Raw genomic sequence first — 18,146 nt, 5'->3', positions numbered from 1 at the left:
CCACGTCCCAGTTTTTGACATCTGCCCTCTGGAAAACTCGAGCTATAGTATGTAACACATATTAGTCCCCTACAGTAATATTCTGAATTGATATTATTTAATAACATGTCGTAACATAAATCACAAAATACACAATTCATGCAAAAGGTGTTATATTTTCATAATAATAATTTGAAACATGATCGTACCCTTGTCATGCTGATCGAGAAATCCTTGTAGGGCCTGTCTCAAAAACTGAAGTAAATTATTTTAAGGTATTTGTCTAAAACATTATCAGAATAGACAACAACACTAGATATGCCCTGACAGAACAGACATACACGAAGGCTGTTAGGTATGATATAAAATTGGACATATGTGAAGGTTTATGTCAGGAAACCAAGCATGTCATAAATGACCAAAATCTCGCGTTTGAGATCTCCCATGTTGCTTGCGTTGTATAAAGTGCTTCAATCGTCACAGGTTTTCCAGTCACCTCTACAATCTCAACGATGTTGTCGTGGGCCGTGTTAGCTGTTGTGGTAGTCGCCGCAAGTGGGTGTTGTGCACCTGACAGGTGGAGCGCCTACCAACTGAAGGCAGGGCTGGAGTTGATCAAAGGTTCTCCCAAAACTCAAGTGGTAAGTTATGTCCCCTTGATGTGGCAGGATCCTATGACTGTGAGTTCGAATGAGAGGTTCATGCTAATGGGTTCCACGGTACAGGAAGAATTTGTGTGTGAAGTGTTAGTTTAATCAGTGTTAGTATGTGTGGTGAGGGTAGTGGGGAGAAAGAGGGGGGTGATGTGGGGGTGAGACCGGGGATCCAGTCCTCTATGTGCAGTATATCACTTTTCTTTACAGGGTTACTTATTGTATGCGTTCCAGAAACCTGTAATTCTATGTTGGAATTCCTGTTCCTCCCTGCTCAATGGAGTTATTTAATCACAGTTCTGCAATCTATCGTCAGAGATCACGGTGTGGAATAAGTTTCCATTATTCCCCACACTTGTCATAATCAGTGGGGTCACATCTCATGACTGCACAGCTGGCTGTGTACTTGTATTTGACGGATAGCATTGTACAGGGTTGCATCCCTTGGCCGCCCCAGGAGCCAGTGATTTGGGGTTCAAAATTCTTTTTAGCATTGATCATGATTTAGGCCTGGCTAAAATGATTGATAATCAGAAATATCGTCGATAGGAAAATGTATTAATGATTATTGAATAGAAAATTGTGTTATCGATAATATCATACATTAACTGTACTTCTATGTTGAATTCCTGTTCCTCCTGAACAGAGACAAGATGTATCAGCACAACATCCCTCCTCTCGGTTATAGAAAATACCTGAATGCATCAACTCTTTCATTCCACTTCAGCTGATTGTTGGACATGTGGGAGTGATCCGTGCTATCATATTTCACATACCACCTGTATCCTGACCCGTGAAGATCCGGGTCAGAATTGGTCTTCAGTAACCCATGCTTGTCGTAAGAGGCGACTAACGGGGTTAGGTGGTCAGGGTCGCTGAGGTGGTTGACACATGTCATCTTATCCCAGTTGCGTAGATCGAAGCTCATGCTGTTTGTCACTGGATCGTCTGGTCAACACTCGATTATTGACAAACCGCCGCCACATAGCTGGAATATTGCTGAGTTCGGCGTTAAGCAACAAAGAAACCTATAATCCTATATGGAGCGACATTTTTGATATGTTACAGGGGATCTCAAAGGTTTACCACGATGCTGCATCTGAGAGAAGTGCCGAAGTTATCAAGTATGCTGCAGAAGGCGAAAAGAATGGTGTAAAGTTTATATCAGATCACAGAAATGTAAGTAGAACTAAAGTTTATATCAGATCACAGAAATGTAAGTAGTACTAAAGTTTATATCAGATCACAGAAATGTAACTAGGACTAAAGTTTATATCAGATCACAAAAATGTAAGTAGAACTAAAGTTTATATCAGATCACAGAAATGTTAGTAGAACTAAAGTTTATATCAGATCACAGAAATGTAGAAATGTAAGCTTAGAAGTAGAACTAAAGTAACTAGAACTAAAGTTATGTCAGATCACAGAAATGTAGAAGTAGATCAGATCACAGAAAAAAGTTTATATCAGATCACAGAAATGTAAGTAGAACTAAAGTTTATATCAGATCACAGAAATGTAACTAGAACTAAAGTTTATATCAGATCTCAGAAATGTAAGTAGAACTAAAGTTTATATCAGATCACAGAAATGTTAGTAGAACTAAAGTTTATATCAGATCACAGAAATGTAAGTAGAACTAAAAGTTTATATCAGATCACAGAAATGTAAGTAGAACTAATGTAAGTAGAACTAAAGTTTATATCAGATCACAGAAATGTAACTAGAACTAAAGTTTATATCAGATCACAGAAATGTAAGTAGAACTAAAGTTTATATCAGATCACAGAAATGTAAGTAGAACTAAAGTTTATATCAGATCACAGAAATGTAAGTAGAACTAAAGTTTATGTCAGATCACAGAAAATCAGAAGAAATGTAAGATCACAGAAATGTAACTAGAACTAAAGTTTATATCAGATCACAGAAATGTAAGTAGAACTAAAGATTTTATCAGATCACGGAAATGTAAGTAGAACTAAAGTTTATATCAGATCACAGAAATGTAAGTAGAACTAAGATTTTATCAGATCACAGAAATGTAACTAGAACTAAAGTTCATATCAGATCACAGAAATGTAAGTAAAACTAAAGGTTTTAGCCGAAGGTTATACGTAGTTATTTTTCAGAGTAAGGCATATTGCTTCAAGCAACAGTGAGGGAGACAATTTGTTAGTGGTACGCAATATAGCTTGAAGCATCAGCTAAACCTCTGACAAGACAATCGTATCGTTGTAACATACATAGCATGAAGTTTGAATGGTTGTCTGGATAAGCGCGCATGTCAGTATATAGCTTAAAGTTGTAACTGCTATCTGGATAAGCGCGCATGTCAGTATATAGCTTAAAGCTGTAACTGCTATCTGGATCAGCGCGCATGTCAGTATATTGCTCAATGTAGTATGGCTTGTCTGGATAAGAGAGCATGCCAATATATAGCTTGAAGTTTTATTGCTTGTCTGGATAAGCGCGCATGTCAGTATACATGTTGAAGTTGTCTTGCCTGTATGTTAAGCGGGCATGTAAGTATATAGTTTAAAAGTTTTATTGCTTGTCTGGATAAGCGTGCATGTAAGTATATAGCTTGAAGTTGTCTTGCTTGTCTGGATAAGCGTGCATGTAAGTATATAGCTTGAAGTTGTCTTGCTTGTATGGATAAGCGCGCATGTCAGTATATATCTTGAAGTTGTCTTGCTTGTATGGATAAGCGTGCATGTAAGTATATAGCTTGAAGTTGTCTTGCTTGTATGGATAAGCGCGCATGTCAGTATATATCTTGAAGTTGTCTTGCTTGTATGATAAGCGTGCATGTAAGTATACAGCTTAAAAGTTATATTACTTTTCTGGATAAGCGCGCATGTCACTATACAGCTTGAAGTAATATTGCTTGTCTGGATAAGGATCGACTGGTGACGAATGTTGGTGTAGGTTACGGAAAGGGGCGAATGGTGGCGAATGTTGGTGTAGGTCACGGAAAGGGGCGACTGGTGACGAATGTTGATGTAGGTCACGGAAAGGGGCGACTGGTGACGAATGTTGGTTTAGGTCACGGAAAGGGGCGAATGTGTAGGTCACGGAAAGGGGCGACTGGTGACGAATGTTTGTGTAGGTCACGGAAAGGGGCGATTGTGACGAATGTTGGTGTAGGTTACGGAAAGGGGCGAATGGTGGCGAATGTTGGTGTAGGTCACGGAAAGGGGCGACTGGTGGCGAATGTTGGTGTACGTCACGGAAAGGGGCGACTGGTGACGAATGTTGGTGTAGGTTACGGAAAGGGGCGAATGGTGGCGAATGTTGGTGTACGTCACGGAAAGGGGCGACTGGTGACGAATGTTGGTGTAGGTCACGGAAAGGGGTGACTAGTGACGAATGTTGGTGTAGGTTACGGAAAGGGGCGACTGGTGACGAATGTTGGTGTAGGTCACGGAAAGGGGCGAATGGTGGCGAATGTTTGTGTAGGTTACGGAAAGGGGCGACTGGTAACGAATGTTTGTATAGGTCACGGAAAGGGGCGACTGGTGACGAATGTTGTTGTAGGTCACGGAAAGGGGCGACTGGTGCTGAATATTGTTGTAGGTTACGGAAAGGGACGACTGGTGACAAATATTGGTGTAGGTTACGGAAAATGGCGACTGGTGACAAATGTTGGTGTAGGTCACGGAAAGTGGCGACTGGTGACGAATGTTACGGAAAGACCCGAGTAGTGTAAGTTGTCCAAAATGTCAGGTTATTTGTCCACAACTTAATCCATTCCCCATTTGTCTTTTCAGAAGCGACTCTACGTCATCAACCTTAAAACTAACGCCTGCACCGTACGCGACGTTGACAAACCCTTCCGTAGATTCTGCACAGGTAGTTTATCAAATATATAAATACTAAAATATGAGATTGGCAACTTCCTTTAAATTTGCAAACTTTCTCATTCAAGACATCTGACATGATTAAATTCAGTCATTTTGCCAAAACCTCAGCATAGTTTGTAAACGCGTCAGTGAGGTGAAACGTCGTTTAGTTAGTGTCTAACGTCATTGTATCACATCGTGTCTGCTTGATGTGGGAGGAAGTTCCGAAGTCCTAGACGTTTACTGTATTGGTGAAATACCCCAACAGGGTTATGTCGCTGACAGACCTAAGAACACTGGGGTTCGAACCCAGATTTGACGGTTTCTGGTTTGCTGTCCAGGGGTATACGAAGTACCAGTCAAAATATAAGCTATGTTTAGTGGTAGCTAAAAATGAAACAAACAGAAATGTTTATTCAATGCAGATGGTGATGCTTGTCGAGTTTCGGCGATTGTTTTCAGTCCAGTTTATGCTTTTGTTTATATTTGTTATGTTGGGGGCAATGCAATCTTTTCCCCCCGAGAGTTTATAATTAGGTGCTTAGTAAGTCACGCTTGATATAAGAGGCGAGGCAACGAATAGGGTTGTCGTCGTGTGTCAAATGCTTGGGTTGATGCTCAGGTTGTCAAATACTTACTTGAAGAGCGTGGTACTAAAATATGAAACAAACTGAAGACATGCAGCTGGCTAACTGCACATAGTAAGCGAGTGATTGAGAGAGCGCCAGATTGAGTGAGTGAGTGAGTGAATGAGTGCCCGCATAAAGCTCATGGCGCTAAAATTACCTCCACTGTGTGAATGCACTTTGTGCGAAATCTCATGTGGTCATTATTGTAGCTACTGTATATAGCGGCGGTCTGTCAATAATCAAGTCTGACCCAGACAATCAGTGATCAACATCACGATCATCGATCTACGCAATCGGGATACGATCACATGTGTCAACCCGATCATCATGTGTCAACCCGATCATCATGTGATCATCATGTGTCAACCCGATCATCATGTGTCAACCCGATAACATGTGTCAACCCGATCACATGTATCAACCCGATCATCATGTGTCAACCCGATAACATGTGTCAACCCGATCATATGTGTCAACCCGATCACATGTGTCAACCCGATAACATGTGTCAACCCGATCATCATGTATCAACCCGATCATCATGTGTCAACCCGATCACATGTGTCAACCCGATCACATGTGTCAACCCGATTACATGTGTCAACCCGATAACATGTGTCAACCCGATCATCATGTGTCAACCCGATCATCATGTGTCAACCCGATAACATGTGTCAACCCGATCATCATGTGAACATCATGTGTCAACCCGATCATCATGTGTCAACCCGATCACATGTGTCAACCCGATCACATGTGTCAACGTGATCATCATGTGTCAACCCGATCATCATGTGTCAACCCGATCATCATGTGTCAACCCGATCACATGTGTCAACCCGATCACATGTGTCAACCCGATAACATGTGTCAACCCGATCATCATGTGTCAACCCGATCATCATGTGTCAACCCGATCATCAAGTTACTGAAGGTCTCATCATGAATCTCACCCATGCCATACATCTTTCATGTTGGAGACAGCATTTAATAATTACCGGATCTTTATATTTTCAGACTCTTCTAAGTATTTGTACGACATAAAACTGGGATATGGAGACAATTCCTTGAGAGCACGTGGATACTACAAAGAGTTCGGGTCGAATGACGGCAAATACAAAGTCGGCCATGTTTACCTCGTCAGTGACGCCTGCATCCCGTTACAGGGTGTAAACTTTGGTCTCGGCAAGTGTAAGTATGTCATGACGTTATGTCAACTCTAGTTGACGTGCAGGGGAAGTGTACGTGTGTGTGTGAGTGTGTAGGATAGTCAGTCCTTCTTCCTCTTGTCGTCGTCGTCGTCGTTGTTGTTGTTTAACACACCTCACCCTCACACATTGTTTCTTGAAATATTAATTTGTTCTTTGTCTTATTGTTCAGATCAGGACCATGTTCCACAGAGCGATCTTAGCGCGATCGTAAGTCTATGTTAAAGTGTTGGAGTTACGACCACCATAGCGCTACGACGACCGTCGGTCTGTGTTAAAGTGTGGGAGTTACGATCACCATAGCGCTACTACGATCGTAGGTCTGTGTTAAAGTGTGGGAGTTACGACCACAATAGCGCTACGACGACCGTAGGTCTGTGTTAAAGTGTGGGAGTTACGACCACCATAGCTACGATGATGGTAGGTCTGTGTTAAAGTGTGGGAGTTACGACCACCATAGCGCTACGCCGATGGTAGGTCTGTGTTAAAGTGTGGGAGTTACGACCACCATAGCGCTACGACGATGGTAGGTCTGTGTTAAAGTGTGGGTGTTACGACCACCATAGCTACGACGATGGTAGGTCTGTGTTAAAGTGTGGGAGTTACGACCACCATAGCGCTACGACGATGGTAGGTCTGTGTTACAGTGTGGGAGTTACGACCACCATAGCGCTACGACGACCGTCGGTCTGTGTTAAAGTGTGGGAGTTACGACCACCATAGCGCTACGACAATCGTAGCTCTGTGTTAAAGTGTGGGAGTTACGACCACGCTACAATGATGGTAGGTCTGTGTTAAAGTGTGGAAGTTACGACCACCTTAGCGCCACGGCGATGGTAGGTCTGTGTTAAAGTGTGTGAGTTACGACCACCTTAGCGCTACGACGACCGTAAGTCTATGTTAAAGCTTGGGATTTACGATCACCTTAGGTGCGCTGGGGTAGGCTGGGTGAGTAAGTGAGGTTTCACACAGGTCTTTCGGCGTGACCAGCGAACGCTTTATCCACTGAACTACCCACCCGCCCCATCACACTTGGATGAGGGTAACTTGAGGAAGGAAGTGGTTATATTGTAATGACGTGTAAAGTTCTATTGACGTCATTTCGTCTCTACAGTGGACTTTCTGACCTCGACTGGCTGGGGGTCGTTCAGTAGCGAGTTTGATGACTCCGTGTTCAATCCTCCATCCACCTGCCCCCCTCTGTCCTGTTCCCAGGTAAATCATAAACTAGACGCAGTTTGACTGTACGTGAGTACTGCCTTTATCTGTTTGTTTGTTTGTTTAATGTTTAACGCCGCACTCAGTAAATATCGGAGTCTGGTCCAGACTATCCAGTGATTGGCATGTATATGTTTACAATTACATTATCAGTCAGTTTGGTATTCCGACTGTCTGTGTTAGGACGACCTCGAGCAGAATGCACCAAAGTAAAATTACATTGTCAGACAGTCTGGTATTCCGACTGTCTCTGGGATAAAACGGCATACTGTATACATGTATGCCATGAATTGTATGAAAAAGAAAGCGTCCCTAACTATCTAACCAAATTTTAGATGGTCGCCATCAGAACTGTTTCATTTGTTTTTGGGGCCTTTGTGTGCTGAAAATAGGCTCTGAGTGTACAATCAGTGGTACTTACCGCCAGACACTGCAGCTCTCAATATACAGCAATACGATCACAATATGGGTACCAGTATAGCAGTATATAAACAATTTATTTGCCAGTACACAGTCCTAATAAATAGTATTACACTGGATAATCGAGGGTGATTTAAGGATGAACGTATACCTGATTCCATTTGATAATTTTATTTCATTTCTATTTACAGAAGAAATATGGCGTGAATCTATTTGACATAATTCGAAACAACGGGCCTCTGCAATATGGGAAGCTGTAACAGTGTACCACACGGAAAGAATCAGTGTGACAGAACGTCTACAACGTGATTCCCATCGACTCTAAAAACATCCGGTGATATGTAGTCAACCTGGTTCACTTGTATACCTTCTTTCACATCGGTGATCGCTGGATAATGATGAATGTTGAAACATTCCCCTCTCGCTGTACTATATCATCCATGTCAATACTGTTGTAGAATAAACAGATGAGCATTTGAAGTTGTCTATGTGATTGATTGATTGATTGATTGATTGTTTATTTATTTATTTATTTGGTCACAAGGGGGATATAGACCTGTGTAAAATGGGGAAAAAAGGCCTGTGTCACATATGCCATAGTTGACTTGTCCGAGCAGATAGTTTACATACCAGTTGACTTCTCTGAGTATATAATGTCTACGGTAGTTGACTTGCTGGATAACACATGTACCAAGTGACTTGTCCGAGCAGATAGTTCACACACCAGTTGACTTCTCTGAGTATATAATGTCTACGGTAGTTGAGTTGCTGGATAACACATGTACCAAGTGACTTGTCCGAGCAGATAGTTCACACACCAGTTGACATCTCTGAGTGTATAATGTCTACGGTAGTTGAGTTGCTGGATAACACATGTACCAAGTGACTTGTCCGAGCAGATAGTTTACATACCAGTTGACATCTCTGAGTGTATAATGTCTACGGTAGTTGAGTTGCTGGATAACACATGTACCAAGTGACTTGTCCGAGCAGATAGTTTACACACCAGTTGACATCTCTGAGTATATAATGTCTACGGTAGTTGACTTGCTGGATAACACATGTACCAAGTGACTTGTCCGAGCAGATAGTTTACATACCAGTTGACTTCTCTGAGTATATAATGTCTACGGTAGTTGACTTGCTGGATAACACATGTACCAAGTGACTTGTCCGAGCAGATAGTTTACACACACCAGTTGACTTCTCTGAGTATATAATGTCTACGGTAGTTGACTTGCTGGATAACACAGGTACCAAGTGACTTGTCCGAGCAGATAGTTTACACACCAGTTGACATCTCTGAGTATATAATGTCTACGGTAGTTGACTTGCTTTATAACACAGGTACCAAGTGACTTGTCCGAGCAGATAGTTTACATACCAGTTGACTTCTCTGAGTATGTAATGTCTACGGTAGTTGAGTTGCTGGATAACACATGTACCAAGTGACTTGTCCGAGCAGATAGTTCACACACCAGTTGACTGAGCAGTTCTCAACAAGTTTACACAGGAACATCCGAGTTCCATTGATTTACCTGTTGACTTGTCCGAGCAGTTATTTACCAAGTAGATTTACCTGTTGACTTGTCCGAGCAGTTGATTTACCTGTTGACTTGTCCGACAGTTGATTTGACATGTCCTGTTGACTTGTCCGAACAGTTGATTTACCTGTTGACTTGTCCGAGCAGTTGATTTACCTGTTGACTTGTCCGAGCAGTTGATTTACCTGTTGACTTGTCCGAGCAGTTGATTTACCTGTTGACTTGTCCGAGCAGTTGATTTACCTGTTGACTTGTCCGAGCAGTTGATTTACCTGTTGACTTGTCCGAGCAGTTGATTTACCTGTTGACTTGTCCGAGCAGTTGATTTACCTGTTGACTTGTCCGAGCAGTTGATTTACCTGTTGAGTTGTATAGTTGATTTACCTGTTGTGTCCGAGCAGTTGATTTACCTGTTGACTTGTCCGAGCAGTTGATTTACCTGTTGAACGGAGCAGGATTTTACCTGTTGACCTTTCTGAGAGTTAAACTTTATACAATGTAGGTGCATGTACAAATTGACGTCCTGACCTGGAACGGTGAGGAATAAAAAAATACAGTTAGACTATTTATTCCATGGCGTACTTGAGAAGTATGCTTGGGTGTGGTAGAGGTAGTGGTTTTAGACACGGATGACACAGCAGTGTAAAAGCCGTCACAATATCCATGCAGAGTGATGTATGTCTCTGAGGACTGTCCCCGACCTAGACTCCAGTGGATGTTGCTTCCCCAGTACAGTTGAAAGCAGCTTCAATAATGAGAATGACATGTATGTCCCTCGGGGTTTGATTATTGTGGTGCTGTCCTTTCATCCTCTCGTGCAGTACTCCTGCCCTTCAGGGGGGTCTGAAAAGCATCAAATGGACTCATTATTTGTCTTGCTACAGTCAAGTGTAATATCCACAACGATAAACCAGGAGTGACATGGAGAGGGACTGTTGCCATCTGGTTACAAACAAACGTGCCTTTAAAGTACTGAAGTATTGAAGCATACGTCTATCAGCGATGGCACCAGTTTAGAGGTAGAGTTGGGCGCAAAGCTGCTTTGAAAACAGTATTTCATGAAAGAAGGCTCGACTCTGACACGATTACGAGTATTTGTTTGTAAGTAAGTATCAAAATCACCTGTAGAAATCATAGGTAGAATCCTGTTGATGAAGACACATTCGTGGTGGACTACCCCGTGTCCTGCTGATAAGTTGCTGCCCACGTCAAGGGCCATGTAGGAGAGATCAGTGTTGTCAGAGGCTGGCCAGTTCACCTTGACGGGGACAGGAGCGTTAGGGTCACTGCAAACAGATATGAGAACTTCAAAGGACTTGTTTTGTTTGATATGTTAGGTATCATTCAAAACGTGTGAGCGAGTATGGTTTGTGGACACATTCAGAAAAAAAACGGTTGAGGTTTTCAAGACATTGTACATGTGGGGACTAAGACACGTTACTCTGCTTGACGAGCGAACACTGTCATCGCTTCGCCAGCTATGGCTTCTGAAAATACATTTGATTGATCTGACAAGCAATGTACGTATACATGGACAATAAAGGACCGAGTGAGGGATCGTTCACCCACTCACTTTCTGACTTTCATAAAACAGGTGAAGAGGCTCTTCAAATCCTTTACCGCCAACAAAGTCAAAAGAAAGAAGACTTTCATATTCTGGCTGACTTAAAATCAGTGTTTCGGGTAATGTGGACACGTTTCTCATTTGCCTCAACGCCATTGCCAAAAACAGTGTAACTTCATCTCCAGTAAAACCGTGCAATACACTTGTCTGCTTGATGGATCCGCTGGACAGAAGAGTTGTTGGGTCATCAGGAAGGAAGTACCCATCCACAACTGGAACAAATGCAAGTCCTTCATCAAAAAAAGCCACTAAGTTGAAGGTCTGACATCGTACGAGAATCTGCTGTCTTCAAGCAATCATATATGTCTGCATCTGTCGAAGATGAAGGACATTCAAGGAGATCAGCAAGTCTCTTTAGTTTCCGTTTTGCTGTTTTGGGCACCGTGTATGCCCATGGGCAAGTGAGAGTCCCACTCTGCATGATGGCTCTGTCAAACAGGTCACGTGACAATGGTGACACCAGGTGGTGACTCACGCTGACGCTTCCAGCACTTTCTCCAAATATGGTCACTCGGGTTGGATCTCCACCAAAGTTGGCAATATTGTCTTTCACCCACTGTAAGGCTAATCTTTGATCCATCAAGCCCATGTTGCCAGGGATGGTATCTGGGCTAAGGTAGCCGAACCCTAAAGGCCCCAATCTGTAATTCATTGATACAACGATGACGTCATTCTCTGCTGCAAGGTATTTTCCTTCATACAGTGGCATTCGTGTAGATCCACTATAAAAACCTCCACCATAGATCCAGACCATCACTGCTAGATTGGCATCATTGTCTGATGGCGTCCACACTGAAAGATGAAGGCAGTCTTCACTGTAATCATCGGGTGTCTGTTTGTGCTTTTCATAAGTGCAGAGAGCATTTTCAGGTTGGAAGCAAGATGGTGTCGGTTTTCGTGCATCTCTAACGTCCGGTCCCCATGACTCTGAAGGCTGAGGATGCTTGAAGCGAAGATCACCTACAGGAGGCTTGGCATATGGGATTCCATAGAACACGTCAAGGGGTTTGCCCAACACTGACAGACGTTGTCCTAGAAGTGGGCCATTTAGAGTTGACACTTTTTGAGCCTTAGCAATGTGTAACAGTGACAACAAGGCCAGAATCGCCAGTCTCTTTATTGACCACATTCTGAAAGAACGAAGCGATTTTACAGGTTAGCCTTTGGGAATGTAATTTATTTCTTGGTCACTTCCTAAGTCATATTGCCGGTTGGTCATTATTCCGTTACACGGACTAATAGCTCAGATTGTACAAGTTAAGCAATGTTATGTCTGTCTAATTCAGTGTAAATCAATGTTGTAATTGCATTACCTTGTTTCTGTTAAGATTCAGTTTGGGGCAGTGATGTTCTTGTTACTAAACTAAACGGCAAAAGAAAGTAAAGGTGGAGTTTGATGAGTGGTAAACAAAACACAACAAATCAAATTGGCGAAGCGTGTGTATATCGTGAAAGAAGGGTTAATGATCATTATTAGGCCACAAAATGATTGGAATACAGGCAACACATAACATGTGGGCGCTAGTTGAACAATGGTGGGGTACAACAACCCATTTTTCAGCGATGTCTTTAGAACCACACATGATTGTCAATCATTGTCCAAGTTTACACAACAAACAGAACATGTCTCAATACTGTGTATGACCCCCACGTGCATCAATGCATGCCATGACGCGTCGTCTCATTGATGACGTCAGGCGTCTGATGACGGGTGGTGGGATTCTCTGCCACTCTTCTCTCAGGGAACGTTCCATCTCATCTCTCGTCACTGGGGGTTGTTGACGATTCCTTAACCGTCTGCCCAGATGGTCCCACAGATGCTCTATGGGGTTCACGTCGGGTGAACAGGCAGGCCAAGGGAGAACATCAACATTGTGGCGGTTGAGGAAGTCCTGTGTCAATCTTGCTGTGTTGGGTCTGGCATTGTCATGTTAAAACACTATCCTCTGTGGCTGGTTCCACAAGAATGGAAGCACAACTGGGCGCAGAACCTGCTCTCTGTACTAAACAGCATTCAGGTTCCCTTGCACAATGACCAGGTCAGTCTTCTGTTCACCACAGATGCCTCCCCAGACCATAACACCTCCCCCTCCGAACGGATGGACCTCTCGGATGCATGGTGGAGCTAAACGTTCACCTCTTCGGCGATAAACTCGTTGTCTACCGTCGTTCTGGAACAACTGGAAACGACTCTCGTCAGAAAACAGTACTTGGCGCCATTCTCGCACTTGCCAGATTCGAACTTGCCTCGCCCATTGTACCCTTCGGCCTCGATGTTGTGCTGTCAGGAACATTCCTCGGAAGGGACGGTAGGCTCTGATTCCTGCAGCACGAAGTCGTCGGAGTACTGTGCGTTGGCTGATGCGATGTCCCAGCGCTGTTGCAGCCGTCGCCGTCGCCGTCGCCGTCGCCGTCGCCGTGACGAACCTGTTGCGTAAGTGAATTGTTCGAATTCGACGATCTTCCTGGGGTGTTGTGACACGTGGTCTTTCCGTTCTGGGTCTGCCTACAGTCCTTCCTGTCTGTCGGTAACGTTGCAGCAGCCTGGATACCGTTAAAGGCGTGCAACCGTACCTTCATGCAATCTGGACCTGTGTTGCCCCCCATCTGGTGCATACCAATCGCCCTCTCTCGCTCCTCTCTTGTCAGTCTAGGCATATCGATTGTGTGCTTTTGTCAACTGTGTTGTCAACCCATGGTTTCACCTTATTTATACGCCAATTCGGCACGTGCATCTCCCTCTGCAGCCTTTGCACGTGTTTTACCATTTTCTGGTGCAGCGTGGCACCACTGGTCATGATGTGTTTGGGAGATGCGATTTTGCATCCTTGTGCTTGGGGACAACTGTCTGAATGCATACTTTCAACCAGCTATCAACACTTTCACAGTAAATTGACGTTTTCCGACCTATACTTTCTTTTGCAGCTTAGTTTATATCCAGGTGTCAAGAGTAAACCGGAAGCTTCTGGGACAGCGTGGACGAATGCAGCTTCGTACATACATTTCTACAAGTGTTTGGTATACATGCAAGGGTGCGAGTCTCAGTCATCTCACATTGCAGCACCAGCATTCTGCTAAGATCCTGTCTTCACTCTGGATATCAACACTCATGGTTGCACAACACGATGCTCATTGCTAAAAAAGTAGATAGACTTACAGTATGTGACGTGACGTTCCAGTATCCAAGAGAAACGGTGAAGTATTTCATCCGAATAAAATACATTGGCACAAATTATAAATATTTAGCACATAAACAGGTAATACTGAGTAATGAGCATATAAATATCGTGCCAGTACAAACCGTAAGAATGGTTATTATCCGTGCTGTGGTTCAGTGAACTCATTCTTGTAATCTCAGTGAACTCTAAAGTTTCATAATTTAGCTTCCCCCGGGAATAAACAGCCCAGGAGTACATAACCCTGACTTGCTGTGAGTCGCTGGTAGGTTAACAGTCACATCACCATCTCATCCTACCAGGTGATTAGGTGACTGACTCTGAGGGTGTGGGTTCGAATCCCGGATGGGACTCAACCCCCCCAAAAAAAACAAAAACAACAACAACAACAACAAAAAAGAAAAGAAAAAAAAGCAACCCAACAAAACCCACAACAAACAAACAAACAAACAAACAAACAAACAAAACAAAACAAAACACACACACAAAAAACACATCAAAAACAGGGGTAATTCGCGAACATATTTACATATTAGATAACGTTGGCACGAACACGATAGACATCATACAATCATAAGAATATGTCACCATGAACTGATATGGACATTTTCATCACACACCTACCTTGTCCTTGAACGCTACAGGTGTGCTATGGACACTACTTGTGTACGCACTCTCGTAAACAACGAACACTTGCCTAGCAACAACACGAAGGCCTCCGTGTAGGGTAGGTTATTGACCGACCTATTTGTATGGAGGCATATGCAGTCTCTGCCCTCAAGGATGGTCTATGGTCTAGTTACAACAACACTGTCATTTACTATTATCAGTGTTTCATGCTATCACTTGCTTTGATGGTTTGAAATTCAATACTACGTGTGTACATATAGACGCGCTGTTAAACCAGTGAAGCATCACACACATATTGTTCACGCTCAAGCCACTCACTGTCACGTGTGCCACTCATAAGAGTCAAGTACATTGCACTGTTATTGCTTATTTCACTATTTGGAAACAGCTGGGTTGAGGCAAGACTGTCCTTTATCTAATAGAACCGGGATCGAGAGACTCAGGCTCTTTCCAAAGTACAGAAATCGTGTTTTAACCATATTAGTATGCTAATTCAAATATATCATATCTATTCCTGTTTTTCAGTATTTGTCCAGTATATCCTCGAACTTTGCCCATTTTTGTTTACACTTTGAAAGTAGTCCCTGAAATTTGAATATGACCTCTCTAATTTGCATCGATATCCGTATATGACCCCAACGGATACCGAAAATATCCGTTGGCTTTATCCTGCCGAGAACACTATCCACTGTATGATAAATTTTACTTATTAAACTACCGGGCAAAAGAATGTTATCACTTTTAAAATAATTGTATGAAAAACTAAAACGCTGGTACATGTTTGAACCCAAACAGAAAACATTCGCAAAAATGCAAAATGGTCCCGATAACAACGGAGCTGTCCGAAACCTTCGTAAGAATCGTTCATTTTTTAAAACGTGGAAACGTAATTGTGGGACGTTCCAATTTCATGTGCATGAATGTGGCATAAATTCCGATGTAGGACTGAGAAAGCATGCAGTAACCAAAACCGTCACCACGAATCTGCCAAGACTTAAGCAAGCCAAAGAAGACAGGGCGATCGGTATGACCAATATGGGGGCTTCAGCTGGCAAGAACCTGCAACTGCTGCAAGCCTACCATCAACAAATTGATAAACTACTACCATCAAGCAGGCCAGACCAAAGTCCACTCAAGGTCGGGAAGACCAAGAGTCACGATACCGACCAAATACCGCTAAATTCAGCAGATCCACTTCCGGGACAGCTCTGTGACGGCGATGTCAACGGCGGCGACAGCACTAGGGCACGCCATCAGGAGACGAACAGACCTTCGACGACTTGGTATGGCTGGAATACGAGCTTAACGCCCCTTCCACGGAATGACCTTCACCCCCTCTACACCGTCAACGCTGACTGCAATGGTTACGAATTGTACGTCGGTGGCAGACTGGGAGAGACTGTTCTTTACAGATGAATGTCTGTTCAGTCGGTTCAGAAACGATGGCACAGTTAAAGTTTTTTTCCACGTAGAGGGGGGCAACGCCCATATGCGTTCAAGAAGTTTATCCATTTTATGGAGGAGGCGTTGTGGTATGGTGCGGCATTTGTGGCCAGAGATTAACAAGACCGTTTACCATCCGAGAAAATCTGAATGCCCAGCGATACAGGAATGATGTGTTGAGACCTTTAGTGGTGCCCTGTATTCGACAACAGCCAAGAGGAGTCATTTTTCAGAAGGACAACGCAAGGCCTCACACCGCCAGAATCGTTCGAGAATACCCGCACAACGTTAACGTCAACGTATTGCCTTAGCCAGCGCGTTTTCTAGAAATAAACCCCATTGAATATCTCTGGAATCATCTTGATCGTCAGCTGAAACCCTGTGTACCACCTCCAGTGAACCGACAAGAACTTGAACAGATTCTCTTGGACTTATGAAACAGGATTCCATCTGACGTCATCTGCCGACTGACGACGTCAATGAGGAGACGTGTGCTGGCGTGTATGGATGTCAAGGGTGATCACACTCGCTATTGATGACGTGTCCCCAGACTCCTGTCTCACTATGTGACTCTTTATGCACTTTTTGAATGAACTCTGATTTGTGTATTTTTAATTTCGAACCATTGACACTTTCTTAATGAATTGCGGCAAATGCAAGCCAGCATTAAAATGAAATTTCAGTCAAATTATTGGAAACTGATTGCTGTTTGTAAAATAATAATCTTAAATCTCACTTACGTCTTTGTTTCTATTTTTGGTAAAGTTACGTCTTGTGCCCGGTAGTATACTTTAGAAATGCATCACTTTATTTTCATTGATCATGGAATATGCAAAACGAATTTTGAACCCACACTATGCTTGAAGTAACCTGACTGTGACAGATACACTCCATGTACGCCGGGAACCACGTGCATCCCTGTGGTTTCGGTCAAATCATTGAGAAATGATTTCTGTTTGCAAAATGATTCTCATAAATCTCACAGTGAAGTCGGTGATAAGTTTCTTTTGCTCGTCAGTTTACATCTTGTTTCGAATGTTAAAGGTCACATAAACCCTAGGGGGTAAAAATACATAAATCACTAACTCGCATCGTTATAAATGAAACCTCGTCATTAAAACTACTCATTTCGACCTTTAATTGACTTAAATCGACCTTTTTGACAACAGTGCACAATTCTCACCCGCGAACGAAATTTCAACCAATCAGAGCGGCGCGACTCTGTGACGTCATATGAGGAATAGCTTGGAGGGCCTGTGCAGAATTCATCTACATTTTAGGGGTTAAATTATGTTGTTTACAGGCTTGTATAAACCTGAAATCGTGACAATTGTTGTGGAAAATGAAAGCTATATGTTCTCACAATCTACTGTCATTTAATTTTGTCTCCTGCTTTGCCTAGTTTCCGAGTTACAACTTGTTTTCATAGACGATTCTGTCAAAATCGATTGGTGTCGTTAGGCCCTATTTGTATAATGACTGATCCAAATTGATCCCATTTCTGTGTTTTTTTACCTCGATATTTAATCATGTCATGTAAAAATCTGTTTGTATTCTCAAAACAGTGTCGGCCCATAAGTTTTCACATGCAATACAGCAATTAATACTACACATGTTATTTGTCATCATTCACTTGATGGTCAGTTAATGAATTTATAACAGGTATAATTAGTGGTAACACACTTAAATTACCCGACAAAGGTTCCCATTTGGCATTTCTTGTGTCTGGAGTAAATATTCAACATTATAAACATCGATCAAAGGATTAACCGATAACACG

At 42.8% G+C, this 18,146-nt stretch overlaps 2 protein-coding genes across 2 annotated transcripts; one reads left to right on the top strand and one right to left on the bottom strand.

The window, feature by feature from the left end:
- The first annotated feature begins 476 nt into the window (after window positions 1-476).
- LOC124259238 lies at window positions 477-8,425 on the top strand. The gene is made up of 6 exons (XM_046693349.1): window positions 477-620; window positions 1,701-1,811; window positions 4,403-4,484; window positions 6,121-6,294; window positions 7,426-7,526; window positions 8,141-8,425. Exons 1-6 carry the CDS (start codon window positions 492-494, stop codon window positions 8,207-8,209), a joined length of 666 nt encoding a protein of 221 aa, XP_046549305.1. The 5' UTR covers window positions 477-491; the 3' UTR covers window positions 8,210-8,425.
- A 2,629-nt stretch (window positions 8,426-11,054) lies between these two features.
- On the bottom strand, window positions 11,055-12,246 carry LOC124259217 (cholinesterase-like). The gene is given in 2 exon segments (XM_046693324.1): window positions 11,055-11,366; window positions 11,368-12,246. Coding segments are annotated over 2 exon segments (1,191 nt in total).
- Between the last annotated feature and the right edge of the window lie 5,900 nt (window positions 12,247-18,146).

This window comes from Haliotis rubra, unplaced genomic scaffold (assembly GCF_003918875.1).
Source record: "Haliotis rubra isolate DU_JTF1 unplaced genomic scaffold, ASM391887v1 Scf714, whole genome shotgun sequence".
Taxonomy (NCBI): Eukaryota; Metazoa; Mollusca; class Gastropoda; order Lepetellida; family Haliotidae; genus Haliotis; species Haliotis rubra.
Note: the sequence above shows the minus strand (reverse complement) of the source record. Positions and strands in the feature narration are given on the sequence as shown.

Coding starts and splice junctions, on each gene's coding strand:
- LOC124259238 (XM_046693349.1), top strand. CDS start 492: ATGTTGTCGTGGGCCGTGTTAGCTGTTGTGGTAGTCGCCGCAAGTGGG. Junction 6,295..7,425: donor AAACTTTGGTCTCGGCAAGT/GTAAGTATGTCA, acceptor TCGTCTCTACAG/TGGACTTTCTGACCTCGACT. Junction 7,527..8,140: donor CCCCTCTGTCCTGTTCCCAG/GTAAATCATAAA, acceptor TTCTATTTACAG/AAGAAATATGGCGTGAATCT.